This window comes from Urocitellus parryii, chromosome 10 (genome assembly GCF_045843805.1).
Source record: "Urocitellus parryii isolate mUroPar1 chromosome 10, mUroPar1.hap1, whole genome shotgun sequence".
Classification (NCBI taxonomy): domain Eukaryota; kingdom Metazoa; phylum Chordata; class Mammalia; order Rodentia; family Sciuridae; genus Urocitellus; species Urocitellus parryii.
In genome coordinates, this window is record NC_135540.1 from 45,979,850 (window position 1) to 45,998,458 (window position 18,609).

At 36.0% G+C, this 18,609-nt stretch overlaps 1 protein-coding gene and 1 pseudogene across 1 annotated transcript in view; both read right to left on the minus strand.

The window, feature by feature from the left end:
• Eif4e (eukaryotic translation initiation factor 4E) overlaps positions 1-16,477 on the minus strand; it is a 38,088-nt gene extending 21,611 nt beyond the window's left edge. Inside the window, exon 1 of the mRNA XM_026402006.2 lies at positions 15,725-16,477. Within this exon, the coding sequence (XP_026257791.1) occupies positions 15,725-15,742 (18 nt within the window). The 5' untranslated portion in view covers positions 15,743-16,477. The remainder of the gene's footprint in view (positions 1-15,724) is intronic.
• On the minus strand, positions 6,460-6,945 carry LOC113192039 (small ribosomal subunit protein uS8 pseudogene; annotated as a pseudogene).
• Positions 16,478-18,609: the final 2,132 nt, after the last annotated feature.

Below are 18,609 nucleotides of genomic sequence, written 5' to 3' on the forward strand. Positions count from 1 at the left end.
GGCACTTAAGTGACCAATACTATCAGATACCATTAATTATCAGTACTATCAGATGCTATTAAACTTGGAAAGGTAAGAATGAATGAGTAAATGAGTAAATGAATCAGATTTCCAAACTGTGCAAACATCTGGTTAATCTTTTCAATTTCACCATTAGGAAAAACTTGTGAAAGTTCAATCACCAACTTTATATCTAAGTTACATTGGATAGAGAGTGGTAATTAAACCACCTGGGACATGCTGCTAAATTAGTCCTTGACTCCGTGACTTCTATCTACCACCCGCAATTACACCAGATATTCCTCATCTTCCCTCCCCTAACACGATATAAAGAATAAGTATGAATTCAGGAAGAGAAAGAAACTGTTTGGAAATAACTACATAACCATAACACCCAAATGATTTTAAGACCAACGAGGACCTTTCTCAATGACACAAAATAAATGTGCAAGTTCAATGCCACAGAACTAATAATGAGTAACAACAAGACTATAGTAAAACACCTCCAGGAGAACTTCCTTTTATTTCTACTTTGCTTCACTCTTTAGTTGAACTGGAAAGATCATGAGTGGCTGAGTAAGAAATGTAAATGCTATGATGGCCAAGAAAGCTATCCAATTACTTCAACAATTTACTAACCCAACATTTCAGTGCATTGAAGGCAATTCGTTAAGGTATAAGATAAACACCCAAAGTATAGGTAGAGAACAAAAAGATAGCACTTCATAATTTCAAAATGGTAACATCAATCCTCAAACCTCTTCCAAAATATGAGTTTTAACTTGACAGGTAACATTTACTAAGTTGCTACCATCAAACAATATGCTATACGTATGTCAATATATTCTGTTTTCACAAAATTGTGAAATCACTATTCTCTCCACTCTTTAGATAAAACTTAATTCTCTGGAAAATTAAACATGTCCAAGCTATAATCTACGTTAAAACCCGTAACTACCAGGGATTATGGCTAAGAATACCATGTGTACTGGCATTACTTATTTATTGTTTTAGTGTAATTATTACTAGGACTTCATTCACTCTTAAAACAGGCCCAGGATTGGATAATAAATGGTTACCAAGGTATTCTTCTAGGTAGCATAACCCTACAGCATATATTATGTTCTGCTCCACAGCCTCAGGTTCAACACCTTCACTCACCTTGACAAGTGCATGCCACTGCCAATAAATTAGTAAAAAAAAAAAAAAAAGAGCATGAATGATATATATACTTCACCCCCCCCACACACACAGATACAAAATCTCACTACTAGGGAAAAAAGCAAGTAAATACTAAGAACCAATTATAGTGAGTATACTTTATCAGGCAGAACAGCATACTAATGCCTACTGATCAAATATTTCACATATACAGGTAATTATGAACAAGAATCCTCTTTTACAGATATAACTAATTTTAACAAGGAAAGTGTTATGTAAAAATATACAAATAGACTTTTCGGTACTTTACTCTCTCTTCTAGTATGCAAATACTCGATTCTCAGGTATCTTTTTAGCAAACCATGCACATCCCTCAGTACTTCCCAGGTATAAATTAGCATAATTAACTAGTGTGCAAAAAACAAGTAGCGCCTCAATATCTGTCTTGTAAAAGATGAAAAAAAAATCTAGGTGAAAATGCTAAGACTTTACCACATTAAATTAATTCTTTTGCGTCTTAAAAATATAGGTATATAAATTCATATAAAATAAAAGAAACCAACTATCTGGCATCACTCATAGTGTGATTGTAGATCTTGCAGGTCTTGTTCCTTGTCTGTAAAGTATCAAAACCACAATGTTCATACTCCTACCCTAAGAAAAGTATTATGATGATTTGTTGGATTGAATCTAAAAATATTTCAAAAATTCACAAATGCTTAATCAATTTAAGGAATAATATAATTACCTGCTCAAAATTAATGACTAGTATTAGACTACTAAATAAACAGACAATTAAATTTGTTGGGGTTTAACAAAGGTTTATATATCTGCATAATCAGAATATGTAACTACCTTTTTTAAAAAATCCCTATAGCCCACACTTAAACTTCAAATTTTCTAATATATAATTTTAAAACTTGGATGCATTCTTAACAACTAGAAAGATATGTGAGCATCTTGTTACATTTTAAAATAAACTAATTCCTAAGGAGCAATACTATCTATTGACTAAATTACTGTGCAAATCTCAGAGCCTACAAATTCAGATGGGGGGATGTGATGACAGAAATAAAAGAAATAGATATGTGAACTAGAACAATAACAAGGATAATAATAAAATTTAAATGTCACTACTATTTAAACCAAACATTACCAGAACATTCATACTTAAAAATAACTATAGAAAGATTGACACATACTAAATATTATCAAAACTAAAAAATGTCTCAAAATATATCAATTTTTGGCTGGTTCGAAGGTAGTTATCTCAACTGAATAATCACTGTCAATTACAGTTCTAACTCCTTGTTGTACTCTTTGCCAAGTGTGGTGGTGGACACATGTAATTCCAGCCCCTTGGGAAGCAGATGAAGGAGACGGCACTCTCGGGGTCAGCCGCAACAACTTAGTGATATCTTGTCTCAAAATAAAAAAGGGCTAAGGATGTAGCTCAATAGTAAATGGCTCTGGGTTCAATCCCCAGTTCCCCCAATCAGAACAAGTGTTTACACTACAGAAAACAATACTAGTTACATTAACATGATTAATTATTAATATTGCAATTATTCTTTAAAACTTGTCAATAGGGCTGGGGGTTATAGCTTATTATGTATAAGGCCCTCAGTTCAATTCTCAGTACTGTGAGAATAAACACAAAAACACCTCACTAATAAAAATTCAAAAGGCAAACACTTTAAAGAAGATACTTTTAAAAATAACAAGCATAACTAAAATGTTAATTTAAAATTTACATCAGTCTTTACATGTCACCATGAAACAAATGAGCAGTTAAATGCTATAAATTTTGTGTTCACTTTTAACAATTTTTTCAATGATAGTCAATTATGTTAAAGGTTAAAAAATGTCAATGTAAACTATAGTTTTAACAAGGAAATTATTAGTATATACCAAGAATTATCTTTCAAAAGAAAATATATTTTGAAGAAACATATTTCTTCAAATAAATTACAAAAACAAGTTTAGTCAGTGTTTCATGTGCCCCCAGGTTTGGTGTTGGTTACATATCCTTCTACTTATTATGATTAAGTTAATGAACTATCAAGTTTCCGAATATAGAAAGATATTCTTTAACCTAGTAATTAGATTTCTGAGAGATTTCTTTCAGGGAACTGACAGGACAATGACAGTTTCATATATTTTATATTAATAAAGACTATATATATATATATTAGATATATATAAAACCAAATAGTAACAAATCATGATGATCACTAAGTTTCCCATTCCCCCTTTCTCTTCCTTTTAAAAATTTATTGGGCTGGAGATGCAGCTCTGTGGTATACTGCTTGCCTAGCATGTGTGAGGCCCCAAATTCGATACCCAGCACCACCAAAAAAAAAAAAAAAAGAGAGAGAGAGAGAGAGAGAGAGAGGGAGAAAGAAATTTACTAATGATTTTCATTTGTTTATATAACCTCCAAACAAACTTTACACAATCATTTTATAAAGCATGTGTTGGCAAACTTTCTATAAAAGGCCAAAGAACATTTTAGGACAGTAATCTATCACTTTAAAAAATTTTTTTCAAAACTTTTTAAAACGTAGAAGACTATGATATTTATGTAATTGTATATAATATATATAATTATGTTGATATATATTACATTTATATAATTATAGCAGGCCACAATATGCAGAATTAAGCGTGAAATATCATACCTACCTTGCCTACAAAGATTTTGATATTGTGATTCAGTTTATACAGAGTTTAGTAGTATTTTATTCAATAATTAACATCTCTCCACTATTAAATCTTTTTCAAAAACAAACCTAGGATTCTTCATTTTTTAAAGTTCTCCTTTGTATTCCTCAGTAGAGTCGCACAGTTATTATAAAACTGTGCTACTGTTATGTCATTAGAATGCAACTTACTGTTATAACTTACATTTAAAGTGTAAATGATAACTCTATTTTGGGGGAGCAATAATGGAAATTGAACCCAGGGTGGCAAGCATTCTATCCCTGAGCTATGTCCCCAACCTTTTAAAAAAAATTATTTTATTTCATACCAGGATTGAACTCAGCAACACTCAACCACTGAGCCACATCCCCAGCTCTATTTTATATTTTATTTAGAGACAGGGCCTCACTGAGTTAGTTAGCATCTCGCTTTTGCTGAGGCTGGCTTTGAACTCATGATCCTCCTGCATCAGCATCCCCAGCTGCTGAGATTACAGGCATAAGCCACCATGCCCAGCAAAATTGTTATTTTGAGATAAGATCTCACTATATTATACAAGCTGGCCTCAAACTTGCAGTCCTCCTGCCTCAGCCTCACAAATTGCTGGATTACAGGCATCTATCTGCCACCATTCCCAGCTCATTTATTTATTTTTCTTAAAATATAAATGTATTTTTTTCCTATTCAGTAATTCATTAATATAAAGTGAAGGAAAGAGCTGGGTTCAATACCAAAGCCTGGCACATAAGCACTCAAATGTTTGAATAAATGGATGATTCTAATATTACTTCCCAAAATCTCACAAACTACTGCACAGATTTAAGAAACTAAACACACACTCTCACATATGGAAAGAACAAAAGGAAATAAAGTGGGCCGGGGATGTGGCTCAAGTGGTAGTGCGCTCGCCTAGCATGCGTGAGGCACTGGATTCAATTCTCAGCACCACATAAAAATAAAATAAAGATGTCGTGTCACCTAAAACTAAAAAATATTTTTTTTTAAAAAAAGAAGGAAATAAAGTGGGTGGGACTGGAATGCAGACAGACAAGTGGTAACCGGATCAATGTATGCAACAAGAGCCTTAAAGGCTGGCAGTATCATTAAAACTGGGAGTGAAGGGAGGTAAAAGAGAATTCAGTAAAAACTGTTTAGAGAGTAGCTAGGTCCCTCAATCCCCTCTGCTACTCCAAGCTACTCGGACTGCTGCCAGAGGACTTCAAAAAGAAAAAGAAAATAAGCATCTTAGGGACAGAGGTAGAGAAAAGAATATGCTTTAAATGTGTGTGTGTGTGTGTGTATCCTAAAAAGCATAACTTATGATTTTTGTACGCATATAGAATTACAGAAAGTTATAAAAGTCAACATTCAGAAGACAAAACAAGAGGGAGGGAATGAACAGGAGAAGGAAAAGTGAGAGACAATACCTGGGAATTTAAATAAGACATACAAGACTGCAAAATACATGAAATTTCCCACAGAACTAGTCTTAAAAAATCCAAAATCTGAATGTTTCAAAAAGAATAAAAAGATGAGACAATGGGCTGGGGTTGTAGCTCAGTGGAAGAGTGCTTGCCTAGCATGTGTGAAATACTGGGTTCAATTCTCAGCACCACATATAAATAAATAAAATAAAGGTCCATCGACAATGGAAAAAGTATTAAAAAAAAAAAAGACAGGAGAGAAAAAACACAAATAAATCTGTCAGATGTGATAGATATGAATTGCCATATTTAAAAAGTCCTGCCTTTTGGCTTTCAACTCAGGAGGCCAAAGCACAACTTTCTTCAGTTGTCCTGAATCCAGGTTCTTCTGACATCAGCGACCTTCACAATGCTGCCCAGCTTGAACTCCAAGATCAAAGTCATATGCCTGAGGTGCACTGGGTGGAAAGGTTATTACTGTATCTTCTATGAGAGGTCTACCTCCAAAAGAAAAAAAGGTTGGTCATGACATCCCCAAGGCAACCAGTGAATGTAAGGGTCTGAGGACAGTGAAACGGACCATTCCGAACCAAGAAGGTGAGTCTGAAGTGGTATCTTCTACCTTTGCCCTCATTATCAAAGCCTCAAAGAACCAAGAGACAAAAATAAACAGAAAAAAAAAAATTTAAACACAGTGGAAATATCACTTTCAATGAAACTGTCAACATTGTTCCAGAGAATTTTTTGGAACCACTGAAAAGATCCTGTGGACTCCCTGCCCAGCCTAGTCTGCGAGCTGCAATGTTGATGGCAGCCACCCTCTATATGACATCAACAGAGGTACGGTGGAATACCCAAAAGAAAGAAGTACAAGGGAAAATATTAAATAAAGGATTGACAACCAGAAATAAAGTTTAAAAAAGTAAGAAGTTCATACTCACACCGTATGTCAATGTGAAATGGGACAAGAATCTACAAATTTCTAAGCAATGGGGATATGAAAGGAATCAGTCATATTTAAAAGAAAAAAATCATCAGAATCATTTTAGACTTATCAACAGAACTACAGAACAATTATCTTCAAAATTCCAAAGAATTCTATGCCCAGGCAAACTACCAGAACAATACTGCTTAATATTCAAAGTCTCAAAAAGTTCTTTAGCATATATCTTCATTTTTTCCTTTTACTTTTTTGTCCACTGAGGCATTTTATTGTTATGTACGTTTTATATCCCCAGAAAAAGAATCCCAGGATTTTTCCTCCTGTGTTTTTGTCCTGCTTCTTCATAGTCTATGATGCCAGCTGAAGTTGTCAATACAATGCAACCAAACTGATGGGATGGGAGCAAATTATTCTGACATTTTTCTAGATCTTTGAGCTGCACATAGAACCTGGGGCTGATCATTCCACACTTGTTTTACCTGCTTGTGAGGGTGACAACAATTTTCCCAGCTCTGTGATCATCCATGATTTCAAATTCGCCAATGTAACCATGCTTAATCATCACAGAAAACAGACAATGACTTTGGAGTACGGCCTAATAAGAACCTGGTGTTTGCCTCTCTTTTTAGCACCACTGATGTTCTTGAGATCATCAGCCAGGACATTCATGCACAGTATTATGGCGGCAAGAAAAGCCTGGCGGAAAAAGCCCATATATCTTTTCTTTAAAAAAAATTACTAAAGATGTGATCCACCAAAGTGACACAAGAAATCAAGTAAGAGGAAGGCAATGGACACAGGCAACAGAGGGGTGCAACAGAGAAGCAAAATGAGAGGGAATCAGAAACACAGTAAAAGGAGATCAAGTGAAGACGAATGTGCAACAAATATAGAGTTAATAGTTCAGACTGGAGTAATGTGATTCAGATGAATGTGAGTAGAGAAATATGATTTGATGGCTATTATGAGCAAGACACATTTCCTAAAAAAACAAGAGGATGAGGCCCAGTGGTAGAGCACCTGCCTAGCATGCACAAGGCCCTGGGTTCATCCCTAGCACTGTAATAAAGAAAAAATGAAAACCACTAAATACTATGGGTTCTGGCCCAGGTTTAAATCCATACTTAACTCTGTTTGATCATGTATGTGATAATGAAGTTCTTTTTCCCTCCTTTGTGTTCAGCTCCCTTATTGGACCCAAAAGAGTATTGCTTTAATCTAATCTTAAAATAAAATAATAGAGTGGCCTATTCCCACAAACTGCTCTCCTACTGCATGTTCTTGCCTGGCCCACAACACAACCCTGCCAGATAATAACTGCAGACTCCTCTGTTTCCAAGAACCTGAACAAGGTTTCCCCAGGAAGAGCTTTAGTAGACATTATAGAAGCTGAAGCCAAACTAGGAACAAGAAATTGTATTCAAATTATTTTCTCTCGGGAACTTTTGTAAACTAAATAACATGTTAACTGAAAGATACATACAATGAAGATTACTACAAAAAAATGGAATTATTAACAGGAAATTCAAGATAGAAAGTGGGAAGGAGACAAAGAAATAATCATGATAAGAGAGTATTTAAAAAAATGAGGTACTGATGAGCTCTTAGGTTATGGATACACAGATATCCAGTTTCTTTCTCTAAAACTTACGAATGTTTTATACTTTGTTTCCCTACATAAACAGTTCACTCATTGAGGAAAAAGACCTAAGAATTAATTAACTTGACAGCCAACTAAACTTGAACAATTATTTTATTTGACCAGTACTGTTTTTAACTTCAATTTGTTGTCAAAATACCTACCTTATAGATATGCTATCCCCTGCATGAAAGGATATAAGTAAAAGGTTATACTGGTCGTCAATATAGAAATAATTGTTAAACCACACTATGTAATACATTCTATCAAAAAAAAAGTGAGTGCTTTACATATTGATATATAATGCTCTAAAATAAATATTGAGCAAAAATGCAATGTACCAGAATACTGTGGAAGATGGCTATTATTTATATATTTTTTAAAAGCACATTTACTTGTATATACAAAATGTCTATTAAAAAAGAAAAGACATGGATAATGCTGATTGATTCAAATGATGATCTCCCTAAACAGGAATCAGCTTGAGACAATTTCAGTGTATATTCCTGCACAAATCCCAAGTTTTGAACAGTATTAAGACTACCTATTCACACAGTTGAAAAAAAAAAAAGCAATAAAATTAACCCATAGAATAATTTTAACTTTATACAAGACCAAATAAATAGCTTTGGAAGTTTAAAATATACTGAAAAGGTTTTCTAGGATAAAATTAAATCATTTAATCCAACCAAATTGAACATATCCAGTTTACTTTACAAAATCAAATGAAATATATATTCATATATTTGTACACACTACAATGTGTCTAGATTCTCAAGTAGTAATGTACAATTTGAAAGCCACTATCTACATGGCTAATTAAAGTTATCAAAGTTAAATAATGTTTAAAATTCATTTCCTTGATTGATCTAGGCACATTTTCAAGTTTGTAACTGACATGTTAAATTAGTGGCTAATGCAATAGACAGCATACTACAGTATTTCCAATATCACAGAAAGTCCTCCTGAATGGCCTTTTTATAGTAGGATCCTCAAAAAACTAAAGAACATGAGTACTTTGGAAAGGGAAACTCAGTGGTTGGGGATAGGGAACAGATAAATTTTTCACATTAAAAGGATTAGCCTATGCCAGGCCATGTGCTTGATATATTTCATGTTAACTCAATCCCTACTGCAATCTGGTTTCCTGTGTAATTCTACACATTTTATTTAAAGCATTTAAAAACATTCTGAAATGTGTTTGATTCCTACTGCAAAAAAAGAAAAAAAAATCTTATAACTTCACCAGACTACTAAAGAGAACAATTCAAATTCTGGACCACAAGTATGTATTATTAAATCAAGTGAAAAAGATTATAAAAATACAGTAAATGTTAAATACCATTAACATGGCAAAACTCAAGTTCAAATGAAATATTTGAACAAAATTCACTCCTAAAAACAAAATTAAAAAAAAAAAATCACTCCTATTCCCACAATCTAAACAATATGATATAATCCCTTCAGAGAAATTATTTTATATTTGACCTTTTTTTCCTTCTTTTTTTGGTACTGGATATTGAACCCAGGGGCACTTAACTACTGAGCCACATCTCCAGCCCTTTTTTTATATTTAGAGACAGGGTTTCGCTGAGTTGCTTAGGCTGATTTTGAACTCATCCTCCTGCCTCAGCCTCCCAAGGCACTGGGATTACAGGCCTGTGCCACCACGCCTGGCTACATTTTAACTTTTTATATTCATAAAATTATTAAATATATTACACCATATTAACATTTACATTAATATACAAACATATTGGTATATATTGATCATAATATTTATATATTTTATATTTGTGTATAATGATGATGTATGCATCAATTTTATAATGATGATTTATGCATCAATTTTCTTAATTAAAAGAAAAGAGTTGGAGGGTTTATTTAGGTTGAATTTTATTTTGATTTTTTTCTTGAACAGGACAATAATAAAGCTTGAGACCTGGGTCTGAATTCTGGCTCTCATTTAGGAACTATGTGACAGAAAAAAAATTTACCTGAAACATGAACTCCCTACCCATTCATTTCATTCAGTAAAAAAAAAAAAAAACACAAGAAAAACTGTTCATTTTATCTCTCCATTAAGATGTCAGATTTTCTTAATTAATACTTGAAATTATCCGTGTTGATACATAGGCTACTGCCCCATAAGAATTTTTATAGCAATACTAACATATTCATGTAAAAATGAAAATTTTATTGACTCATTATAATCAACAGCAAAGAAATATTTTAACTAATTTCTGTATAGTACTTTGTTGTAACAAGCTTAAAATACATAATGAACATGTGTGTTTTAGCTGAAACTTTTTCAAAACAATTGTTCAACTTTGAGAAACCTTTCACCAAAATTAGTAAAAGTACTAAAAATTCTAGACCCATTATATTAAATACAATTAGTATACAGTCCACCTTCTATATCTGCAGGCTTGTTATTGGCAGATTCAATCAACCTCAGATGGAATATTCAGGAAAAAAACATAGTGTCTATACCAAACATATACAATTTTTTCTTGTCACTATTCCTAAACAATATAGAACAAATTACATAGCACTAATGTTGTAATATGTATTATAATTAACTTAGAGATGACTTCAAGTATACAGGAGGCTGTGTATAGGTTATATGCAAACGTTAGAGCATTTTATATAAAGGACTTGATCCTTTATATAAAATGGGGATCCTGGAACCAATCTCCTGGATTACCAAGGACTACTCTAACTGCTTGTTCAATCTTTCAGGTTCAGAAATTGTGGTGGTATTTTCTTAGGAGTATTTTTATTATTCAACATGACAGTATAATAGCACCTAGAAAAAACTCTCCCCACATTTTTTTATTTTATAGCTGTAGCAAAATGCCTGATAAGTTTATCAAAATAAATTTCCTTTTCTGAAGTCACCCAAAGAAAGCACATTGCATGCTTACTGGAAAGAAGATGTCACCATTGTGAAAGTACAACTCTGGAATGTGGTTATTTTGTTTAAATAACACCCCAGTTGTGTGATCTTGGGGAAAGTTAGTCACAAATTTAACCTTGGTGCCTTGGTTTTCTCATCTGTGAAATAATAATACTACCTACTTTACAGGATTGCTATAAGGATGGTATGAATATATGTAAAGGAATTAGTATGGTGCCTGACTTACATTAAGTGCTATGTTAGCAACTACTAAAAAATAAAGTTCTGTTTACATTAAAAAATAGCTGTTACACACAGGTCATTTTTAAAAGGCCATTTTTTCGTTGTTTGTTTTGTTTGTCATTTCTGGAGTTTATTGTTTAGAACTCTGAATCCATACACATGAAATACAATACTGCTTGGGTCTGTCATGATCCACTGGAAACTAACAGCTTTCCATTATTTCTATGGAATAACATTTTAAAAATTTACACTTCTGACTACATTCTCAGGTATTTTAGAGCAAAAACGGTTCTTTTTCCCTCCAGACACAACAACAGACTTATGAAGAAACATTTGATTTTTTTATGTATATTTTTTACATAATACCTTTGGACATAATACGTTTTATTTTATTTATTTATTTATATGTGGTGCTGAGGATCAAATCCAGAGCCTCACACATGCCAGGCGAGAGCTCTACCTCTCAGCCACAACCCCAGTGCCCCCGCTCCCCCAGAACATTTGAATATTATCAAAAATTTTTAGCAGTAGAAAGAGTATCTTAGGGTGGGAGATCATAGGCTTTGCATTTCTTGCTAATGGCCAAGGATTGATAATCAAAAGGCTGCAGAATTTCCTAGCAGAGGAAAAAGATGTGTACATGGAACGCATTGATAGAGTATTAACCTCATCTGGTCCTTCGTAACTGACAAATTCTCATCTTTGAATGCTGCATTTAAAAATCAAAATTACCTTAACATGCCTTATTCCCAATTTTTCAACTAAACTTAGAAATTTCAATGTTTCTAGTAACAGATATTAAAATGAAACTATAATCCATGCTCATTTTCACAGATCAAGACTGTACAACTCATATGCAACAGATATTAAAGGAAATTTCTAGTGGGAGCAGGGAAGAAAAAGGAGAAATTACCATTGATAGAAAAGTTATTTCATAGGTCCCTTATTAAGTCAAGGACTGCTGGTACTTCAAAAATAATCTAAATCTTATATAAATTAAACAGAACATTTTATAAAAGTGTTATTTGCCCACAATTTTCTATTCAAGTTAGATTAACTTACATAATTCACTTTATGTATGATTCTCTGCAATTTCAGTGAGTAAACTGTTTATCTACACTAAATGAATTGAAGTCAAATAACTATTCATATTAGGTCAGAGTATAAAGTGAAATGAAGTTTGTGACACAAATGCTAGAACCAAATTTATTTGGCTTATTAATCATCCCTGATATATTGGGTTCTTCAATTAAAACAAAAACACCTATACTAATTTATAAAGTATACCAATCAACAAAACAGTGTTTCACTGACACACACATTGAATTTTTACAACACAACACTTAGTTGTCAACATGTATTTAAGCCTTATTTAAACACTCTGCCAATTCAAAACATGTTTCTAAAGTATAAAAAAAGAAACATTAAATCTTCTGGCTGTCCAAGTTGATTCACTGAAGAAATTAATGTAGAATTCAAATAGTTCAAGTTACAATGTAAAAACAAGTAAAATTACATGCCTTCAGTTAACTGAAGAAATCAAAATTTATCTTACCTTAAAAACAAATACAAGGTGAAAAAGGAGGGAGATAATAAAGAATGCAGAATGAAGATAAAGCTACAAAGAAAGATGAGCCACTGGAGGTAAGATGGCCTGGGGACACTGCCTTACCATCTTAAGTAATACCAAGTCTAATTCTGACCTAGCCACAATTCAAATGCCCATAGGATTGACAGAAGAGTACTGTTTGTCCAATATTAAAAATTCTGTCACATCACCTGTAAAAAAGTAAAATGCTTCCTTTAATTTTCTCTTTCAAGTTTCTTGCCACTTTAATATTTATAAACCCTACCTTAATGTAACTAAACCCATACACACAATTAAAACCTTACAAGGACTTAAAATGACTAATATTGTATGTAATTTCCACTGACAAAAACTACCAAATGTCTATGAAAGGTGAGATAAGGGGGAAAAGCCCATGGCTCTCTCTAAATGCTTATTATGCAGTTTAAAAAAAAAAAAAAAAGGCATTAATGACACGTTAGCTGAAGTACCAATGAAATATGATTTTTTTGTCAGCAATATTACCTCAACTGCAACACAGTATTAATCAGTTGCTTTAAAAAAAAAAAAAAAATCCAGGTTGGGGTTGTAGCTCAGTGGTAGAACTCTTGCCTAGCGTATGTGAGGCAAGGAGTTGGCCCCTCAGCACTACATTAAAAAAGTACTGTGTCCAGCTACAACTAAAAAAGGAGGTAAGATGGCCTGGGGACACTGCCTCATCTAAAAAAAAAATTAAAAAAAAAAAATCCAAGACCAGGGGTACAGATCATTGGTAGAGTGTATGAGTATCATACAGGAGGCCCTGGGTTCAAGCTCTGGTGCCAAAAATAAATAATGAAACTGTCAAAAGAAATACTACATCATTAGCCTGTGGACAAGGGTACATAAAAAGTAGTAAAAAAAAATGCACACTTCAATACTATTTTACATATAACCCCAAACTACTATAGTTTCAATCTAGGTTTCTACATTTTAAGTTCTTGGGTTGTTCATCTCCCTATTTTTTTTTTTTTTAATTCCTCTTTCTAAATTTAAACACACTATCCAAATCTTTCTGGGCCAGGACTAGAACACTGTATCAGTGATCACAATACTGGGAATTAATCTTAAGAGTTTAAAATGAACAAGGTATAGAATCACATTTTGTATTAACTTTGTATCCTTTGGTACACAACCCTAAACATACCAGGGACTATAAACATTTACTAACTCAAAATCGTCCTTCACCACTTGAGTTAATAGTTTGTGCTGAAACAAACCTGAACAGCTTCACAAAATCTGAAGGACCTAAAAGGTACTAATGAAACTTTACGAACACATTACTGTTTTATCATTTAAAGATTTTTAAAGCTTGCCTCCATTACCACTGTAACCTTTCTTCCCCAACACTAGTATAGTAGCTTGGAGCAGATCTTGTCAAAAGTGGACATCAGAATCTCTTAAAAGGCGTTTTAAATTTTACATATTTATACTTCGTTGTTATATAAAGTTTAATGCTCTAAAATCAGCTAATTTTATTAGCTACTTAAGAGAGGTTTGCAGTCAATTAATTCCCAGAAACATAAATGAAAACTGGTGCCAATAAATAACAAGCAAAGAAACAGAAAAACTGCCTTAAATTCTGGCAACAAACAAGGACAGTTTGCATCAATGTAATATATAAAAAAGCTACTGGTCTATGGGATAATTTTTTCAAAGTTTTTTAAATAAGTCTTTTTAAAAGTCAAAGCATATTGGTAGACTATTGCCAAAATCACAAATTATCATGTACAGATTCACAAAAATACCTGGCAAGGAAAATCTGCAACAGGTTCCATAACGTCAAATGTTTTCTGGTTGCTAATATACTCCATTATGCACCTGAGACATTATCACATATGTGTGACAATCCGTAAAAGGCAAGAGAGGCCCAGAAGTCTCAGTGAGCCAGTGTCGACAAACTCAAACTATGACAAAAATACCTTCTGCCTTAGGGTTAACTACCAACTTTCTGGCCTGAGATTAACTTGCTTTAAGAAAGTTTAAAATGGTGCCTATATGGAGAGGAAAGCTTGTAGCATGAAAAGAAAAAAATCAAATGGAAAAGCACTCTTAAAAGTTAAGTTCTACTTCCAATAAACCGTGTCTCAGAAATCTTCCAGGCGATGAAGACACGGAAGAACAGATGGATCTAGACGCGATCGCATTCTCTGAGGCGTGCGCACTGCGCGGAAAGGATGAATGAATGGAAGACAGGCGCGTGTGAAATGCAGCAGGTCCGGCCGGCGAGCCGACCGGCAGCAGCGCTCAGTGGCAGCGATCAGTAGGCCTCGCTCCTCCCCCTTCCCTCCTCCATGACAGCCCAGTCCCAAGCATGGAGGGGCGAGGACAATGTGATCCCCCTTCTCACCACCACCACCACCCTCATTCTACTCGAGAGAGCTTAACCACGCGACACCGGGGTTTCCTCCCCATCCCAAACCTTTTTCGCCTCCCCAGCCGCCAACCCCGGCAACTCTCCGATGCGCTGGAGTAACATGCGCTCGACCCTCTCGTCTCCCCTCGGCGAGATCGAAGCTTCTCCGCGCGTGCCGCGGCTCCACTCCCGCCTATCCCACCCTCTCGCGCCGCGCGCCCACCGGCTTCCCAGCCCACCGGTCTAAAGAAGACCCTCGCGCGCCCGGCACCCGAGCCCCTGGACTGGCGCGCTGGAAGGAGGGAGGGAGATGGAAAAGCTACCCCGAGGATCCCTCCTCCATCTCATTCCAGATCGGCTCGCCGCCCACCCTCCTTGCGGATCACAGTGCCCGCTCCGAGCCGGCCCCGCGCCCTTCTATCACGAAGACAATCCCACACACCTAGCCCCGAGCCTCCGTCATCCTACACCCCGGTGGACAACGCGCGGCTCCGCAGGAGGCGCCACGCCGCCCCTCCCCCACCAGCTCCCCCAGTTCTCGGGCCCCCACCAGAACGTGTGCGCTACACGCCGCCTCGGTCAGCCTCCAGGGCACCCCCAGTTGCCCGCGGAAGGTCAGGCCCAAGAAGAGGGGGAGGGGGCGGCAAGGGATAGCGTGCGCGCCGGGAACGCAGTCCCGCGGGGTCCCTCAGTCCGGAGGGAGACAGAGCGCGGGGACCCGTGGGGGTGGGGGCGAAAGGCAATACTCACCGGTTCCACAGTCGCCATCTTAGATCGATCTGATCGCACAACCGCTCCTGAAGGGGGGGTGAGAGGAAAAAAATGAGATTCAAACGGGATTGGCCAGTTACTGTCCACGTGACGGACGTGTCCGTTTGGCCCTGGCGGCGCCTGCGCAAGACTGCGGCTGCGTGTGTAACAAGAGGCTTCTGGGAAGTGGAGTCTCTGTCTCTGTCTCGCTCGCTCGCTCTCTTTTTTTAAGGCAGACTTTTTTTTTTTAAAAAAAGGGACTGATCACGTGGTCGTTCAGCGGGTTCGGCACTCGCGTGCTGTGGAGTGAATTTCAGTCCTCTGCTCTTCCGCCTGGATAGTTGCCGTCGTACTTACTGCTTGGCATGCCTAATGTACCCTTTGTCGCCCCATCCTCCCATCTTCCCCAGGAGGTTGGGAACTGCAGGCTCAGCACACACAATTAGGCTTCATTTGCTTAGTTGAGGTCCTAGGACAAGTTGCTTGTGCGTTTATTTAGTTTTCTTTTGACCTCCCACCATTTTCTCTTTAGTTTCAAAAAGAGGCGGCGATGGAGAGTCGTTTAAGCAATCATCCGTCCCCTGGCTCCGCTAGCGCTGGTGACCACTTGTTGCCATCACTGCGAAAAGGGATCGGCGGAACCGCCCGCAGTGTCCACTCGCCGCTGCTGGGGGGGAGGGGGAGTGCACCCGACAGTTTTTTCTGTTCCAAATCCTGAGATTAAGATCTCAGGGATAAATCTTCTGGAAGTAAAGATTATTTGGAAGTTCTGTCCAGCCGGTTCCAATATTCTGATTTAACGTGAACAGAAATAGCCTAAGTCCAGGTGCCAGCCAGGGAAGCCACTCTGGGCTCCGCTGACTAAGCCCTGGACTGACCGTCAGGAGTCGTTAAGCCGGGTCAACTATGACTCTTGACGTTGACTCATTCTCCTTAGGGAGTGACTTAATCATTCTGTACTTCTTTTCATTTATGAACCGAAGGTGATAATACACTTACCTCACAAGGGTGTGCTGTGGTAATGACTGTAACCAGCTTTGAAAATGCATCGGACTCTGTAAATACTTCATAATAAGCAACCGACTGCCTTCCTAAAGATCAGCTGCTTTTCTCTGCTATTGTTTTTTTAAACAATGTTTTGTTGTTGTTGTTTACTTTGTTACATTATGATGTGCAGTAATGCAATTTTAAAAGTTTCAAGATCATTTTTTCTCTTTACGACTGTAGCTGACCTCAATAGGTGCTTTAATATTCAGGAAATTCACAAGAATCACTGGCAATTAGAAGTCTGTCCCTGGTCTGGCATGCTACATTTTCCTTCCTTCTAAGATACAGTGCTGTCATTTCTCAAGGCAGCGTTATTCTGAAGTCTGATTATTAATACAACAAAGGTGAAGAAATCTAGTAGACTACTACTACTATAAGGTTCGAATGAGGAAGATACGACCTCATTGCTGTCTCCCACGTTTCTTAAGAATGTTAACACCAGGAAAAGAAGTATAAACAGGCTGCCTGTGTCTGACTCCTTATGGTGCTGCTGATGTCCAGAGCTGTGTCATACCTATTATTGAGTACATAATGGGTGCTTGGGATGACTAACACATAATTGAGGCTATATAAGAACTCGAAGTCATGGCCAGCTCATATGTTTTAGTTTACCTGGTTGGCATAGGTGATTAATGAAAGCTGTTGTCTAGGCATCTTAGCTCCAGTAGGTTCTAAAGGAGATAAGATTATTAAAAAATTAACCAATAAATAAGAAATTATTACTTACACCATCCAAAGTAATCACAGTTAATCCTATTAATATTTTCTGCTGGTCAAAAGTTATTGGTTAACTTTTTTGAAGAGGTAGCATAGAGGTACTATTTTCATGTAGCTACTAGATAGCAGAGCAAAAAGTAAACCAGATTGGCAAGGAAATACCCACATAGGACTGAAGGCCATGATGTTCTTAAAACTCTTTTTAAAAAATAGCTTCCTTTTTTTTTTTTTTTTTTTGTTTTCTTTTGATCAGAAACTCCCTACTCTAGTCAATGAAGACTCATACTTAATGATATTTACATATGCATCCATTATTTACAGATTAATTTGTCTCCATTTTGTATATGCTTTTGTTGTGTGTTTTGTCACACATTAATATTTATACCACATGTCTTTGCCTAATACTGATATTGAAACCCAACTGTTTCAAAGATTAGATGAATAGTTTTTTTATTGTTTTTTTTTTTTTTAGAGAGAAAGAGAGAATTTTAATATTTATTTTTTAGTTTTCAGCGGACACAACATCTTTATTTGTACATGGTGCTGAGGATCCAACCCGGGCCTCACACATGCCAGGCGAGCGCGCTACCGCTTGAGCCACATCCCCAGCCCCAGATGATTAGATTTTTATGTAGGTTGTATGTGGTTGATTAGTTTCATTTTTGCTTTTTGTCTTGTTTTGTTTTTGTTTGTGAGTAGGGTCTCACTGTGTTTCCCAGGCTGGTCTCACACTCCTAGGCTCAAGTGATCCTCTTGCCTCATTCTGCAAGATAACTGGGACTATAAGTGTGCCACATAGTCCATGTTAATCTATGGATTAATATGCTCCATGTTAATCTTAAATATACATAGGTAAACTTTATATTTTATTTCTCTATTAATTCCCCAAAATGCATGTATTAGTACCACATTCATGCTTAGGCATTTAAAGAAAAAAAAAACATTGAATTAAAATATTAGATTTGTAAAATGAGATATGGTATGTGATTGAGTTATTTTCTTTACACATATGGCCCAACCTAGCCTTACCATAACTACTTATAAGCCTGAAATAATTGGATATTGTTAAGTATTTGTAAATAATGATCTTTCCTCATGATCTTTTCTCTGTATAATGTATT